This window comes from Terrapene carolina, unplaced genomic scaffold, assembly GCF_002925995.2.
Source record: "Terrapene carolina triunguis isolate 2854851 unplaced genomic scaffold, T_m_triunguis-2.0 Scaffold191, whole genome shotgun sequence".
Classification (NCBI taxonomy): domain Eukaryota; kingdom Metazoa; phylum Chordata; order Testudines; family Emydidae; genus Terrapene; species Terrapene triunguis.
In genome coordinates, this window is record NW_020664542.1 from 2,147,272 (window position 1) to 2,165,112 (window position 17,841).

The 17,841-nt window shown below is 48.7% G+C and overlaps 1 protein-coding gene across 1 annotated transcript in view; it reads right to left on the bottom strand.

Annotated features, from left to right (window-relative positions):
* The window catches only part of PKP1 (plakophilin 1), a 49,528-nt gene extending 36,125 nt beyond the window's left edge, over nt 1–13,403 (bottom strand). Inside the window, exons 1-2 of the mRNA XM_024224332.1 lie at nt 13,205–13,403; nt 4,382–4,482 (exon numbers count right to left, since the gene is read on the bottom strand). Coding sequence (XP_024080100.1) covers nt 4,382–4,482; nt 13,205–13,403 — 300 coding nt within the window. The remainder of the gene's footprint in view (nt 1–4,381; nt 4,483–13,204) is intronic.
* Nucleotides 13,404–17,841: the final 4,438 nt, after the last annotated feature.

Below are 17,841 nucleotides of genomic sequence, written 5' to 3' on the forward strand. Positions count from 1 at the left end.
CAAGTTTTGCAAAGCTCCATACGAAAGCACAACCAGAGTCCCCACACAGCAATCTCACTGTGAGACTTTCTGCTTTTCCTACAGCAGCTCCGCACAGCCCTGTCCTTCCCTGAGCAGTACAGATTCACTCGGTGAGTTCAGAATTTCCTACAGTCCCTACCAGCAGAGCAGAAGATCTACTGCAATACTGCCTAAACTTGTAGCTCTGGAAAGCTGAGGTCCTCCTAGTCCCATTGACTCAATGGAAGTCCCTCGTATCCTGCTAGGGCCCTAAGTTTGAGTCTGAAATTCTCATCAACCTTATAAAACGAGCTTAGAAATCCAAGCCTAGTCCCTAGGGGCCATTGATCCATACAAAAATACAATGAGGAAGGGGGCTGAGGGGCAATGGCAGAGTTGCGAAGGTAGAGGAGCTCTCAGAGTCAGAACTTCCCTGACCAGCCCAGGAGTCAATCCCTTTCCTTCACAAGCAGTAAAATCCACCCACATCTAAATTAACAAGCGTGTCCAGAGCACCATTCCTCAGCCCAGGATTGCAAAGCACTTCGGGATCATTAATTAAGTCACATAACACCCACAGGGGGTAAGTAAATATGTATCATTATCCCCATTTTACAAATGGGGAAACTGAGTCATGGTGAGTCACATAACAATATTCATTATTATTATGGTTAACAACATTTAGCCCTGTTATGGTGCTTTTCATGCACAGACCACAAAGCACTTTACTAAAAGGGGAAGAGTCATTATCATGATCCCCATTGAGCAGATGGGGAAACTGAGGCACAGAGAGGCAAGGAGACTTGTTCAAGGTTGCACAGCAGGTCAGTGCCAGCACCAGAAATTGAACCCAGATCTCCTGATTTGCTTTTCAACTCCAAGACACCTCCACACACACACTCCAGTGGCTGGGTGTTTCTTGAATTCTGCACCTCAGAACGCAATCTCTTTATTACCCAGTTCTGATTTTTTGTTTTAATTCACTACCAGTTTGTTTATTTCTAGAGCAGCAGACAGCAAAAAGGAAATGATGCCGTATAAACATGTCGAGACCAAGTCTCTCCCAGGCCGCAGGGGAAAGCTGTGGCAATGAAATATGATTGGGTCCCACCCTGAGAGATGGGTGGAGAACACCCTTGATCTTGCTTGTGAAATGAAGTGGTTGCTGCTTGTTAACACAGCATGGCAAGGAGAACACTTGCAAAAGCAGCAAAAATATATTGCTTCTCCAGAGACGCTCATCCCCTCCCATCCACTTCTGGAAGCTGCTTCTCTGTCGCAGGCAGAGGCAACTTTCATCTAGTTCTGTGATGGTTCAACTTGCATTGGCCAGGGAAGCAATTGTTAAACTTGCAGCTATTCTGAAGGATGCAAAACCTTGGATCTGGACTCACGGATCTGGGTGCCTGGGTTTGTGGCTGTATGAAACAAACAAAATTCCCTTTCTTTAAGAAATATGCCCCAAGCATCCTTTTTTCTCCACAGATGTTTCAGTAGCAACAAATAATGACCTTGATCCTGAAATCTGAACTCAGGTAAAACTCCTGTTGAAGTCAGGGAGAATTTTGCCTGCAGAGAGAGTGCAGGATTGGGGATAACAAAGCCATATTCCATGGTCTGCTAAGGCCCATTCTGCACTGCAGCTGGCGGAGAACTCAGTCTGAGCAGGGGGACTCTGCTGGAAGAAAGCTGGTAGCTTGAGCTCTGCCACCTCCTGCACCAGCAGCTCCCACGAATGTAATGAGTTTGAGGGTCTCAGTACAGTTCCTGCTGGAGAAGTGTTACAAAAGGGCACTTACTCATTAGTGTAATAACAGGCACTAATTTACCTCCTGTTAGCATCATCATCAGACAGTGGTGGCAACCTCTAGGTTCAGGACTGACATGCAAGCTGCCTGTAGGTGCGTACAGTACCTGCAAGGGCCTCTTGCAGGCTCCCGGTGCGTGACTCAGAGCTCACTGCGTGGTGTGGCTCCATGCAGCCATCAGCGAAATGAGATCACACAATTCACCACGCCTATGGCGTGATGATGAAACATACAGAAGGGCCTACATTCACCTAAACACGGGTCCTCTCTCTGTCAGAACAATCCAATATACAGCTGTTGTACCATGGGCATCAGCAGGGATAGAACCCAGGACTTTCATCATCAAAAGCCTCTACCAAGGGAACACCAAAGGAGAGCACCCATAGAGCCAAGATCTGATGTCCTCACTCAGGTTGAATACTACCATATTCCATGAGCAGTCCAACCGATTTCAGTAGGGCCAAGTGCAGAGCAAGGTACTTCGCAGCAGGAGTGAGGATATCAAAATCTGGTCTTTATTAATAAATAACGTGCAGGCTTTTATCTATGTGTGCCAGCCACTAGCGGGAGACATGATCACACATGCTTATCGAGAGTGCATCACGTAGTAAAATGAGATACAAGGGAAAACCCAGGAGCGACAATGCAGATTCTCCAGGTAAAGAAAACTGCAGAGGAAAGAGAATAAACCAGTAACACGCAAACCACGGGCCAACCAGCAACTCCATGTACTTCCTAGATAACCTCTCTTATCACCAAAGAGACATTGGTTAGAATCAGTGATTCAAGGTCACCTACCAACAAGAACAATATTTAGAGTGCAAATTCTTCTGGGCAGGGACCATATCTTACGGTAGAGGATAGAGAAGGATTTCCTTTAGTACTTTTCATACTCTGGGGAGAGACAATCAAGGCTTGCAAGGATTATAATGGATCACTGTCCCAACGTTTTGTCTGGACTCAGTGCAAAACCATAAGTGATGCCATGTTCTTATCACTGCCCTGCTAGCTCAAAAAGCTTTTAAGACTTCACAGAAACGATAATTCTAATCAAGACATGAAAGGTGTTAAGGAAATTGCCCCTCAAAAACAAAATTAGATCTTATTATTGCCACCTTTTCCATTTCTTAAAGTAGAGGAAATGCAAACGGGAGACACACCTGCATAACAGAGTCTAGACATTTTATGAGTTTCAAGCAAACTTGCAGACAGAGCTCAAAGTTAGCTGAAAACAGGTAGTGGTGGTGGTGATGTTTGCATTCCTTTAATACCTCTAGGGAGCAAGCAGAATGGAAAAAGAAGTTCCCCTGTCTGCATGTAGTGTGCAATCTCACGGGCCCAAGCAGATCTAGGCCTGGGATTACATGTTCAAAAGCACCAAAGACTCAGCACCGTTTTCAAAAGTGACCAAGGAACTTAGGACCCTCACTGAAAGTCTATTGGACTCAGGCACTTTGGGAAACTGTACCCATGGTCTGCAACTGGAGAAGAGACCTTCAGGGACCGGCCAGGTCAATAGTGAAGTAGTGCCCAGCTGCAATGCTAGAGGGCACTGCGCTATTGCTGGTGCCATCTTTGGGAGAAGATGTAACATGGAAGCCCTGATCATTCCCAGTCATCTCATCCGCCTTTTTCCAAGAGGACTCTGTGACCCTGAACCCTAAGTCCTAACTCTAACCAGCTCTGAGTTTGGGGATAGGTTTGCGTTCAGATCTGACCCGTGAGTTCACTGCTAGTCGCCACTCAGGTCAGATACACACTCATGGTGGCCACAGCTCTTGTCGTTCAGCTGGTGCTGGCTAGGGGATATGGAGGATCATTCAACAAAGCAAATCACAGAGGATATGAACTGGCATCTAAAGTGTAACCAGCCTTTGGCTTTCACCAGCCAACAAAGACACAGCATTTATTGCAAACGTGCAGAGAAGGAGCAAGAACAAAGCTAAATAAGGGGAGATCTAAATCCCCAAACTGCCAGCCGCACCCCCAGGGTGTTTTTACGCAATGGCCAAATCACAGAAAAGTATCACCGGGCTTTGTAGGGTGCTGAAAATACCACACAGGTGATGCTGGATTCAGTGCCGTCAGCTTTGCTAAATAGAGGGCTCTGAAATGCAGCATTTCCTCCTCAGTCAGAGCAATTAGGCAGGGCAACAGCTTAAGTGAGACCTTCCTACCTATCCCCCACACACCTGTCGCTGAATCTTTCCCTTATTTGCAGAGATGAGCCCGAAGCAAAATACTAGATCCAGTTTCAGAAACAAGTTTTCTTGAACCTACCCCTGTAATGGCCCCACACCATCCACCCAGCAGCAGAGGAGAGTTCTGATCCAGATTGTGAACTGTTGAGACCCAGGCTTATTGCACTGCCCAAACAAATTTGTTACCTCTATTCTTAGGGAACAAGGTAACTTCCTCCCTCGCCCGCCTAGAACATCTGGAGGCTGTTGATGTCCATCTTACTCTTGTCTCTACAGCACCGTTGGCTCCCCATATTGACCAGCAGTCCATTCCTATGGACTCTCATGCTCTGTACACCCCAACAGCAAGGCACAGAGAAAAGAACACCTTACCGGATACCCCCAGTTGCTGTTTCCTGTCTGGGCTTTGGCATAATAGCTGCCCCGGGCAGTCCCATAGTTGACGCCATCAGCCAAACCATCATACATGGAACCTGCAAGCAGAAGAACAACATTAGGAATGGAAAGCTAAGCTCCTATGTGGTTTGCATGTGGGACATGGAGTTCTTTGTTCTCTGATGGGTCAAGGTCTTCCCCACTGCCCTCCAGAGAAGGACAATGGATGTATCATCAATCAGGGGGAAGAGAAGCCCTCTCTCAATGGACATGGCTGCATAAGGCTAGAAGCCCCTTCTGAGTAGTCATTCAGAAAGGAATAAAGAGCAGGAGAGGGGTGATCCAACCTTCCAGTCACCTCTCAGGACCAGATTCTTCCACCTTTTCTTGTGCTGGGTAGTGCCTTGCTCTAAGAGCAGTCCCATGAATTTTAACTAGTCATTGTGAATCAAGGAGACACACTCTGGCCCTTAGCTAATGGTGGTGGAAATGGAGTTTAGAGGTTCAGTTCTGTCCTTATCCAAATCTCTTAGATCAAGAAGAAACCCTGCAGGTTTTCTAAGCAGCCACCGCATAACCCAGCCCAGAAGCATGAACTTCTCAACAGCCTACAACTGATCAGCCCTGCTGTGTAAAACCTCTTTCCATCTACCTCCCACTGGCAAACTCTAGTAAGGGAATCCTTGCTTCATTTCTCCAATTTCCCTTTCCTTCCAAAAGCCTTTTATATGAGGTGACATTGATCATTAAGAACAAAGATTAGAAGAAGTATTAACTATCCTCCAAGCTGGAACTCCATTGCACCTTGTGACAGCACAATACAGTGTGAGTTAATAAGACCTACATTTTTGAAAGTGCCCACTAATTTTGGGTGCCCAAAATGAGACATCTGAGGCCTGATTTAAGGAAATGTAAAGACCCACTGACTCCAAATGATGAAATTCCACGGGAGTGCTAGGTGCTCAACACCTCTGAAAATCAGGCCCAAAGCATCTCAATGTGAGCACCCAAATTAGCAGGCACTTTTGAAAATGTAGCCCCTTCGTCTCTTAGTAGAGATGGTCCTAAACTGGAATTTCCCTTCAACAGGAAATTCTGGAAAAGAATTTGTTCCATTTCAGAACGAGAAAGCAGAATTTCAAAATTTCACGCGAAAGGGAAATCTGAAAACACTTCATTTTGAAAATTACAAAAGAAATTTGAGCCTGGAAGCCCAAGCTCCGTGGTCCCTGGCCTAGCCGTGGCTGCCAGAGCTTCTAGGCTCTCTGTCAGTCTGGCTCACAGGGAACCAGAAGCCAAGAAACCCTGGGAGCCTTAGCTGAGGCACTCCCAGGCTCCCAGCTCTGGGGCAGGGAGCCTGGAAGCCTTGGTGTCCACAGCCCCAGGCCAGTCTGCATGGCTGGCTGTCCCAGAGTTGCAGACTCTGGAAGATCTTGGCTCAGCATCCCTCCTGGTGAGCTGGTAGGAAACCTGGCAGATTTCTGATGGAAACCTGCCTACGGTTCATCTAAAGTTCACTGAACCCCATACGTTTCCATGAAACATTTTGTGTTATAGAAACAGGCATTTGTTGATAAAGCCTCGATTCATCAGAAAATGCATCATCAGCTGTCTTTCTCCCTCTTACTTGACTGTTTGGTGTGCCAACTCTGAGACACCCTGCAGTCATTCACATGGAGCTGTTCCTCTTCAAAGTGCCTTACAGCCACTAATGCCAAGATCCTCAAAGGCATTTAGGCTCCTAACTTCTAACTCATTAATAACGCCCACACTGGGTAATGAAAGACCACGGCACAGGTGAGCGCTCCAGCCCAACCCGCCTCTGGAGGCTGGCACATTCTAGTTACCACTCCCGGCCAGAGCAATAGCATGGATGATGACCATGACCATGTGATCATCCTAGGCTGGAGCAATGTACCAGACGGTGAGAAACACTGATCCAGAAGAAGTAGGAGAAATTACCCAGAATGGGCATCAGCAGTCGGGACTCCTCTGTGCCAATGTCTAGACTGAAGATTCCATTGTCCATTAAACTCAAGAGGTTCGGAGAGTAATTTCTCTAGAACCAATTCTTAATTTGGGCCAGGGCTTGCCAGGGCTGAGCCCCGGCACCTCTAGGCTTCGTAGTTCATAGCCCCGGCACCTCTGAGCTTGGCAGGTCAGAGCCCCGGCACCTCTGGGCTTGAACAGGTCAGAGCCCCGGCATCTCTGGGCTTGCTGCATCAGTTATGAAAGTGAAAACAATTGCTTGAGCCCCGGCACCTCTTTCACTACAAATTAAGCACTGTCCAGAACCCTATTAATTTCTCTATAACCCAACTCATTTAATCCTTATTCACTTCCAAAGGACTTTCCTATAAAGGCTGTATTGGCAAAGAGAATGGCAAGACGTGTGGATGGATGTACAGCACACTGGCATTGCTCCATTTGAGTACTTCCCCACTCTATGCATTCCCCTGGCACAATTCCCCGGGTTGATTTCAATAGGGCAGGTTGGTGCTGGAGTGGGGAAGGAGTACGGTGGGACGTGAAACTATGGGTTTAACCCATGCGATTCTCCCCGGTGGTACGTGTTTTCTAACAAAGCCGGCACTAGGGACAGATCCCTTGGCCCCAGTTGCCTGGAAATCATTTCTTAGCTAACATTCTCCTGATCTGTGCTCATGTCCAATAACACCCAGAGTGGAGCTTCTATGCCTTCCTCCCTTGCCCACTTCCCATGCAGTTCAACAGCTCCCCTTTTTGTAAAAGGACCACTCACTGCAGCAAAAATCAGCCGACTCACAGCACTGCAGGCTGGGAACTTGCTGCTTTATTCAACTTCATCACAAGGGTCAGGCGAAAACTCCATTAACTAAAAGTAAGGGAGGGGTGGAGCCTGGCTCCATCCCATAATGCTCTGTGTAACCCAGCTAACCATATCACAACTACTTCACTACACACTCCTGAGCACAGGAAGGGTTTGGTGCTCAGGGCAGGTCATGGGCTTATCTGACCCTCACTGTTTTTGGGACAATTTCCCCCTCCCCGCCTTTTTCTTAAGGACCTTCTTAATTTGCCCTGAGCTGCAGCAAGATAGTTTCTTTCCCTAGCTGAGCATCACCCTGAGTCATTCATGATTGATGCTCGTCAACGGACAGAGTGCTAAATGCTTATTGAATCGGGTCACCAGCCAGCAGAGTTGCAAGGTCACTGCCTGCCAGGCTGACAGATATTGTCTCATCGTTTGTTTGTACTCCCCCCGTCTGTCTGTAATACTTAGTAGGTAAGCTGTTTGGGGCAGGGACTGTCTTTTTGTTCAGGGTCTGTACAATGCCTACACAATGGGATCCTGTCTAAACTCCTAGGTACGCCGATAATACAATACAAATAATAAATAAGCCCCTTTGATGCACATCTTTGCTTTCATTGTGTAGCTTCATTACTATGGGCTGGAATCACAAGGAATTTTGCATCACGGACAGTTCGCCCCCTCCCCGTGAGATTTAATGATTGGCTTTATTACTGAGAATTTCTGTGGCATATACAGCACAAAGGTGCTATGCTCTTTAAAGCCTGGGGTGTGAAATCTGCATTCTCTACCGTCTTTCCCCGAAAGTAAGACATCCCCCGAAAATAAGACCTACTTCCACTTTTGCCTCTCGCTGTAATATAAGGCATCCCCCCGAAAATAAGACCTCCCCGATAATAAGGCCACCCCGGAATATAAGGCCCCGAAGCTCCAGGAAAAATAAGACCTCCCCTGAAAATAAGACCTAGCGCATCTTTGGGAGCAAAAATTAATATAAGACACTGTCTTATTTTCGGGGAAACAGGGTACTGTCATGGAATTGTGGCCCTCAGCTACTAGAATTGGACAGGAAATTCAGCCTCCATGCAAGAGAGCATCATTTCCGTGGGGGGGGGGAAATCAATGTAAAACATCAGCCTCATATTGTCCTGTCCTACTTAAGCAGTTGATGCTTCAGTTTATCGTGGGTGGGGGCTTTGATACTGGCAATCAGCGGATAGGAGAGAAGGACAATGTGGGTCTCCCATAATCTGCCTTTCCAAGTGGAGGTAGCTGTTGTGCATCCCAGATCTCGAGGCTCTGGAAGTGAAAACCAAAGTCTCCTGGAAAATGGCATGGCGAGGGGTGGAAAAGGGAGAGTACCAAGGAAAATCCCCAAAGGAGGAGCATTTCTGGAACCCTTCATTGCTACTGGGAAATCCACTGGTCCTGCTCACTGGGGAAGAGCCTACACTTGCCCCCAGAAGTATTATGACCTAATGGTTCAATGTGCGCTGTACACCATTTATTTTAGTCCGGCAGTTAATTTGATCTTTACAATGCACTTGGACTGAGCCGGAGTCTGGGTAAGCCAGAGGCTTCCTAGTGGCAGGGAGAGACACGCCATGAAGGACCACACCCTCCACAGGGTAAACTGGTATAGCTGTACCAACTGTACTGGAACTATTTGTATAGTGGGGGGGGGTTGAGAGCCATTGAACCAACTGTAAACCTGCATATGATGGAAACCACTTCAAGCCAGGGGGTGCGGCAGCCCCCTACTTCCAGCACCTGTGAGCTGCACTGAAGTCAACAGCAGCGATGTTGATTTACACCACCTGAGAGCTGGGCCACAGCATTCTAGTGTGCAGCTGTACACACTACAGGTGACGTTGAACAGAGAACAATCACAGCAGCCACAGAGAGGTGCTGGCAGGAGCGGGCTCAGGGCTGGTTAGACTGCTGTCCAGACCTCTATCATTCCTTAGTATGTCTTTCGGGTCTGCCCCTGCAAACCCTGGGTCCTGCTGACAGACTCTTCAGTGGGGCTGCCCATGTGACTCAGGGCTAGTTGCAGTGAGTACGAGTTGCAGGAATGCCCTTAGTCAATGGAAGTTAATCAGATTCCTCGCAGGCAACCTTACGTTAAGCAGGGCTAAAAGGAAGGATGGAGGGATAGGGGAGGAGATAAGCTATGTCAAGGGAGCAGTTTTTCCATTTTCTTTGCAGATTCAGAAGGTTCCCCCCCCCCAAACCTTATCCATGCAGCAAGAATAATCTATTTAAAAAATGCAAAGTGACATCACAGGAATAAACCACAGCCACACAGTGAACAATTAACAACCCAGGAACCCAGACCATAGCGAGGGAATGGGTGTATATTAATCTCTCTCATTTAGCGTAGAGCAGCACAACACGAACCAATGGCTGGAAGTTAAAGCCAGACAAATTCAAATTAGAAATAAGGAGGGTGATTAGCCATTGGAACAAACTAGGAATGGGTAGTGATGCATTCTCCAGCTGTTGAAGTCTTCATCTCAAGACTGGATACCTCTCTAGAAGACATGTCCTAGCCAAACACAAGTTACTGTGCTCAATGAAGGGCTAATGGGATGAAATTTTATGGCCCGTGTTATGGCTTTAAAAAAAATATCAACGTATCTTGATTCTAACAGCTCTGGAGTATGCAAAGTCCTCTATCCAGCCACAACAGAGATCAGCCATGGGCAGTAACACAGTAAGCTTCCCACACTCACTACCACAGCAGTGGGAGCTGCAGGGACCCATCCCAGGATGAGAGAGTTCATTTTCCATGGCCCACTCATTCACTGGCCTCTCTGCACAAGGTGGTCACAGAGTCGCTGTTGACGAAGACACCTGCTCGCTCAGAATCAGCCTGATTTGGGGTGGAATTTTCAAAAAGCACCTCATTTTAGGACCACAAGCCCCATTGACTTTCTACGAGCTCCTGGGTCACGTAGGATCTTTTGAAAAATCCCACACTAATCCAATTCCTTTCAAGTGACTTTGCTTTGAGATTCCACCCCCGCCTCACTCTCTAGGGAACTTTGGGATATCTGCTCTGTCTTCTGGGACCTTGTGCAATTTATATCTCATGTGACGAACACAGCACAGTGTTGGGTGCCATAAAACAAAATGCTATTTAGTCCCTGAATAGACACGGAAGAATCAAAAAGCAGAAAATGTCCCATAGTCGATGTTTCCTCAATATCTTGGCCAAGAATGTCCAAGGTGATTACCAAAAATTAGCCAAATTTTCAACAGCAGCCAGATGTGAAGCCTGGATTTAGGAGCCTATCTACCTAAACAAGGGGCCTGGTTTTCTAAAGCACTTAGTGCTCTGCAGTTCCCATTGAGATCCATGGGAGGGTTGGGTGCTAAGCACTTTGGAAAATCAGGGTGTTTATTGGATCAAATCCTCAAGGGCGATTCTGCTTCAGCATGTAAATATCTGCCCAATTTCTCCACACATTTTTTTGCATGGCACCTGCTCCTGCCCATCAGCCATACGCTGAATCCCCAGCAGAGCTGTAGCAAAGGTGTGGGGCAGAATCGGCACTGACGTCTGCAAAGATTTCTGCCTACAGTTGAGGCGTTAGTGGTGAACAGCGATCATAGCATCACTAACTGGCAAAGTTGTCTCAGTCCCTGCCTCTTCATCCAGCACCTACTGTCAGCCTGGTTTGTTTCTTATTCCACCAGGTCCTGAGACCACAAAGCCTTAATCGATAGAAGTGAGAGGAGCTAGGAACAGATTTACACATGACCACATCTTCCAGTTACCTCTGTGATTAGCACTTTCAGCTGGCACAGACAAGCTTGCCTCTGCCCTCTTCAATACCAACGCCCTGGCTCCCACAATCACAGCAGCCACAGAGTCATATACTGCCAACCTGGCATAGTATGGGGTATTGCATACTCACGCTGCTCCACAGAGCTGCTACATCCCCCGTGCCGTGGGTTCGGCATGCAAAGGAAAGAGTTCGATGGGGCTTAGGAAGCCAGCTGGAACTGTCTAAACATCTTGACCCCTACCCCAAACTCCACAATGCAGCCCCACTTCTCCTCGGAAACCAGCCCTACATTTGAAGTCAAGTGCCACTGTAACCTAGAACCTTTGGAAGAGGCACAAGGATATTTGACCCCTCTCATATTTGAGTCCACCTAGACCAGGAGTCGGCAACCTATGGCACGTGTGCCAAAGGCGTCACGCAAGCTGATTTTCAGTGGCACTTTCAGTGCCCGGGTCCTGGCCACCGGTCTGGGGGGCTCTGCATTTTAATTTAATTTTAAATGAAGCTTCTTAAACATTTTTAAAACCTTGTTTACTTTAAATACAACAATAGTTTCGTTATATATTATAGACTTACAGAAAGAGACCTTCTAAAAACATTAAAATGTATTACTGGCACACGAAACCTTAAATTAGAGTGAATAAATGAAGACTCGGCACACCACTTCTGAAAGGCTGCCGACCCCGACCTAGACATATCAGCCTTGAGATTCTCACAACCTTGCAAAGCCAGTCCAGATCCTCAAGGGTTGAGCAGAGACCTTCGCATGTCTCATTCAGCGTCAGTATCACTCATCCTTCCTGCTAACACCTCACTATCCTTCCATCACAGCTGGACATCTTCTCCCCAGGAGGACATGTCCCAGCTTTGCCACTCTTTCGGCAGGAGTGAAATCCAGATCGCAAGGCCACTAGAAATCACAAGCACAACCGAGACCGGAATAACTCGGTGCAGTGGATGGTGAGAGCGGCTCAGATGATCACCGAGGTAGGTGACCCAGTCACAGAACCCTTCCCAACACATGGACCATGCTGCACGGCCAGGGAGGGGGGCAAGGTTTGACTCTGAGGGTTTTTTGGTTTTTGTTTTTTTCCCCTCTGCTGGAGAATTTCTACAGTTCCCCAAAGGAAGAACAATGAAGCAAACTCTAAAGAGAAAGGACAGTCCAGGGCTCTTCAGTTCTTTTCCCATCTCTGCCACAGACTTGCTGTGTAACCACGGCTGAGTCGCTTTGCTTCTTGTACCTCACTAACTCTGTCTGTAAAATGTGCGCAATGCTGCTCACCTGCTTTTCTGTCAGGTTCAGAAAAGCGCTTTGAGCTCAGGTGCAAAGATGCAGTAATGAGCAGGGGGAGAGATGATTTTCACCTTTCAAATGTGATGGGGATTTCTAGTCCTCCTTCATCTCCTCTTAGGTGCTAACAAATCGACAGAGCAGCGATTGCTAGAGCAAGCCAGCCACAGACACAGAATATATTCTGTGATTTACAAGGTGCTGGCTCTCCACCACTCTAAACTCCTTAGCATACCTGAGCTGCCCTGTATAAAGACAGCACATGTCTGGCTGGCTGCACTGAGCCCAGCAGGACCATTACAGGAAAAATGTGTTGGGCTGCTCACGGTCAGTGTTCCTAAGCCTAGACTAGAGGGGGAGGAAGCCACCCAAAGGGCACAGAGCTGTGAGCCCAGATACAGAGCAGGTCATAAGACATTTGGCAAATAATCCAATTGGCAGGGAAATACGCAGAGGAAAATAGATCACTGTCTGGGAAGCCAAACACTATTTAGAGTCAGGGAACAAAGAGTTAATAATGCTTTGCACCTTCCATCTGATGCTGTCAAGGCACATCATGAAGATACATTAACTATGCCTCACAGCAAGCCACGAGAAGGGGATGATTGCCACTTTACATATGGGGAAACGGCGGCACAGAGCGGGTAAAGTCACTGGCTCAGAATCACACAGCAACAGAGGCAGGGATTGAACCCAGAGGTCCTGACTCCTAGTCCTGTGCTAGCCCTTCCAGATTGCCTGCCATTTCTTCTGGACAGAGAAATCCCAGCAGGCAACTCCAGAGAAACGGGCCAGCTTGTCAGCTATAGACAAAACCCAGCAGAACCAAATAGCCTAGATTACAAAGACCCCAAATACAAACTCACTGTGGGTTCTGAGGCAGCCCAGGGAGGGGGAATGTGAATCCCTTGCTACTCGGAGCGCGGCGGATGGGGTTTTACCTCGGTTGGAGTGCCCAAGGCTCGACTGAGAGGATTTTTGCTTCTGCCGTTTCACCGTCATCATCACCTGCTCCTGGACTCTCTGTTTTCCCGTGCCCCTAGTTTTCAGCTTGTGATCTGAGGGCAAGGCCAATGTAGAACTGGCCTGGTCTTGGAAACACTCATAAGCCAGGGCTGTTTTCAGCGGAGAGTGAAGCATGGCTGCAGATAGAGCGAGTGGACTGGAGCTTCACCTGACTGCACTTCAGAAAACACAACGGTAACAATTCTTGAGCTGGGGTTAAACCTCAAGAATCCCTCCTTGCCATACGTCCCTCTGCTGCTGGCTTCTCCGTGCTCCTTACCCTGGCTCTCTGGCTGGGGTGTGAGCTGGCACGCCCTCCGTCAGACGGGATATACAGCCCCCTGCCTGCACACACCCACTCCGAGAGCACAGCGCGCTCAGCTCAGGTGCTGCAGGGCAGGCAGGTTTCTTGCTGACCTTGATGCGATTGCGCTTTTTAAACTCATCACATAAATGCACCAGGCAGTAGAGAAGCGAAAGCAGGCAAATGGAGTGGGAGGGGAATAGACTCGGGAAACTTCATCCTCGGAGTGACAGCTTCCAGTTCCCCTTTGCAGATTCATTGCCAGCTGTGTGTCTAGGTAGAAAACTACCCTGCATGACCGCCCTCCTCCCCAGCAATGGATCACTGGGCCCTTCCCCATGCAGCCTGCTCCCTCCCTTCTTTGCTTTGAGGTTTTTTCTTTTCCCTAGTGTGAACTGGATCAGCATCCAGCACCAGCACCAACAGCCTAGGGGACAGACGGCGTCTCTGTGGGCATCTCTACGCTGCATGGTAAATCCGGGTCTGCTAGAGCATCCGCGCTGCATGGTAAACCTGGCTTTCAATTGCTGGACCCAGGTCTCTCAGCCGGGCTAACGCGTCCGTACTGCGCTATGCTGAACTTCCGACTCGGATCTGCGGCTTGCAGCAGGGTCTCAGCAGGACTCAGGCTCTGACCCACCCCCACAGCAGGGCCCACGGGCACAAGTCCAGAGGGGTTCTGGCCCAAGTCAGACTGATTTCTGCGCGGACAGTAGGGGGGTTTGGGCTCAAACCGGAGTTTGAGCTGCCTGGGTTGACAGCGCAGCACAGACGATTTCAGACATGGTGTTTGCTCAGCAGAAGTGTGGAGGGGGTGACGCACTACATAGGGTTCAGTTCTTGGATCTTCCACAGAAACCCTGTGTGACTCTCTCTGCCTCAGTTCCCCTTCTGTCAAAGGATACCACTTCCTTTGTCCACTTCGACTGCAAGCTGTGGGGGGCAGGGAACACCTCTCACTATGTATGTACAGCGCCTAGCACAATAAGGCTCTGTGCTCGGCTAGGGCCTCTAGACTCTAGTACTGCTACTGGAGCACCACGGGAAGCCCTCTCCAAAGAGAAACCCCTCCAGAGTCAGAATTGGTCCTACTTCTGCTCTTCATTCCATGCACTTGACAGGAAAATGCACGGGACCCTGGCCCGGATCCTCAAAGGTCTGTAGGTGCCTAATTCCCATTGAAAGCAATGGGAGTTAGCCCTTTGAGGACCTGGGCTCCACTTCCACTCCTACATGAGGATGCCCTACAGCTTCTAACTAAGAAAATCAAATGCAGGTACCGGAGACGTGTATGATACACGCATAAGAAACAGAGCTGGTCAGAAAATTTAGGGGTGGGGGGAATTTCGGGGGTGGGGGGAGTTGATATTAAAAAATTGAAAATTTCAACCCAAAACTACCAAAACCCATTTCCCTCCCCCAAATTTTTCAGCTTTGAGTTTGTCAGTTTTTCAACCACAAATATAAACACTCTTGGGGAACCAGACTCTTCCTGCAACCATTTTTGTTTGGTCAAAAGCCCAATTTTCCAGCCCTAACGAACAGGTGCACCTGTAGGAAAGCGAGTGTGAAACATACAAAATCAGATGCAGAAGCAGGCCGAGGCACTAATTACGATAGGTGTAGGCACAGGTACCGCTGGTACAGGTGCAGGGCTCAGACACGCTTCAGGAGGAACAAGCTCCTCTACATTTCTGAACAGAGATCCTCCTAATGCAGAGACCTTACATGCTTCATACTGAGGCTTCTCCTTACTGAACCTCAGTGGCACAGAGGGTCAGAGATCTGGCTTTGCATTGCTGGAGGGCTAACTTGAAGTGCTGGCTGGGGTCACACATAAGGTTGATGGGCTTTGTACAGAGACGTGAGGAAAACACGGAGGGGACTTGGTCACCATTTCGTTCTGCCCTTTTTCACGCCTCCCTGAAACATTTTGTGAAAACAGTAATTTGACTAGGGTGACCATATGTCCCATTTTGGCTGGGACGGTCCCCTTTTTCAGCTCTGTCCCGGCTGTCCCTACATTTTTGCCCAAACTGGGCATTTGTCCCAGCTGCAAGGCAGAGCGGAGGTGTCAGCTGAAGGCAGCACTGCCCGCCAGCAGGAGACTGGAGAAATTTGTTGCTGGCGGGCAGCGCTGCTTGCAGAGCTGACTCCCGCCCCCAGGTGGCACTCAGGAGGTCAGCCCCAGTCGCGGGCGGCACGGGGGGGGGGTCAGCCTCAGCTGCGGGCAGCATGGGGAGGGCAGCTCTGGCAATCTTGGGGGGGGGGCATGGCTTGGGCGAGCCTCAGCCATCCCGTTTTTACTTTAAGAAATATGGTCACCCTAAATTTGACTGCAAAAGTGCCACAAATTTCACGCTTTCATGAAGCCAGGATCAATGTCAAAACAGCGAGAAAACATGGCAACGTTCGTACTTCGAGTACTTCAGGTGCAGCTACGAGTATTTCACCCACTTTTCTTCACACTTTAGTCCCTAGTCGCTCACTTGTCTACGGCACCACAGAGTTAATTACCATTCTTTGCTAAAGAGAGGCTCAAGTCAGAACAGTAGGAGGCAGCTACAGCAGGTTAAAATCGAGATGGATCGGCGGAGCTGTGTGTGGTCCCAGGACTGGAATAGCAGACAGCTGCACATCAGGACTAGAGAGAGGACTGGCAGAGCTGGAGGTGGGAAAAGAAAAAATAGCAGGGGGGTGTGCAGTCCAGGATTGGGGTGCATTACATTACCTCCTGGAGGAAGATTTCTTGTCTCATTTCCATCTAGTGCTAGATCAGTCTGTGAGCTCGCACATCCAGCTACAAAATGAAAGTGAAATAGGCTGAGGCTCTTTTCCTGTGCTGCCCTATTTCTTGTACCAATGGAGAAGTGACAATCAGTGCCAGGTAATTCTGCAATTATTATATTGATGAGAAGCTGTCGACATCAGACAGCTTCCGTACAATGCTGTACGCTGCCCATGCAAATCAACAAGACCAGTTCCATGCAGGCATGGTACACTCTGTGCTCGTCACAGTGCAGAAACAGCCAAATGTTTATCAGATCAACCCGGTCCCAATCATCTGCTGCAGAGTAATGCAAATGTTACTACACGTAGGCCTCTGCTTTATTTCATAACCTCAGCAAAACTGCCGACCGGGGCTGTCGAATGTAAATAGGGAAGATTTCAAAAAGTAATGGACCAATGGATCCTCGTATGGGGTAACCTACACTGGCGGAGCATCCGCCAACCAAACCAAAGAGTGTGGTTTTTAAGAATCTTATTGGAAAGGACCAAGGTCATCAAAATCCTTTAGCATCTTAAACAAAGGAGCGTCCTTGCAGCTCAGTGAGAATGGCAGGTCTGGCCGGCATTAGAGGCGCCATCTGCACTGTGACACAGGAGAGACAATGCTGAAGGTGTGGAGACCTAACCCCAGACCTGCTGCAGTGTCTTATCAACAAGCAGGGTGCAAACCCAGCATCTGCAACTATCATTAAGCAAAGTGCCCATCTGCTGTATTGGGGTGGAGCACACAATTCTCTGAGGCAGCAAAGGGGGGCAGACAGGGAGCAAGAGCTTAGGATGTGAGCGATGGAAGTCTGGCGGGTGAAAAAGCAGCTGCTGGCCAGCTCTGAACAAGGTGCCTGGCACTGATGGATGCTTTCACACACAGGAGCAGAACATGATAATGCCATGAGTCACCACTCCACACCCCACAGACTAAAGGCGACACACCTTGTGCATCTGGCCTGTTCAAAGCATTTTTGTTCCGAGTTTCTGGGACTCTTGCCAACCCACTGATTACAATCAAAGGGCTCGCTGGCCCGATACTGCTCCCAAAATGCTGCAGACCTCTCTGTTGGAACTTGTCAAGCGCTCCTGAATTGACTGTGCCTACGGAGCTCGCTCTTGGGTATCTTCCCAGAGAAAGAACAGCTGACCGGAAATCTAGCCCTCCACCAGATTTCCAGCATCAGCCCCTGACCGCATGTGATGTTTCACGAAAGGCCCTTTCCTCCCCGGCAGTAGGAGCCACATGATGCTGCCGCAGCATGTGGACCTGCAGAAAGAGCTGGCTGGATGGCCTCACAGCCAAGCCCAGCCCAGCCGCACATCTGGGTGGAATTTTGACTCCTAATGACATGCCACAGCACTGAAGCACATAACATTAGAATAGCCCCTCCTATGGCACTGAGACGGAGAAGGCTTGGGGAGGGGGCACTGGGAGTGTCTGGGACAGCCTCCCCAACATTGCTCCTGCTTCCAATGAGCCCCCTTGAATCT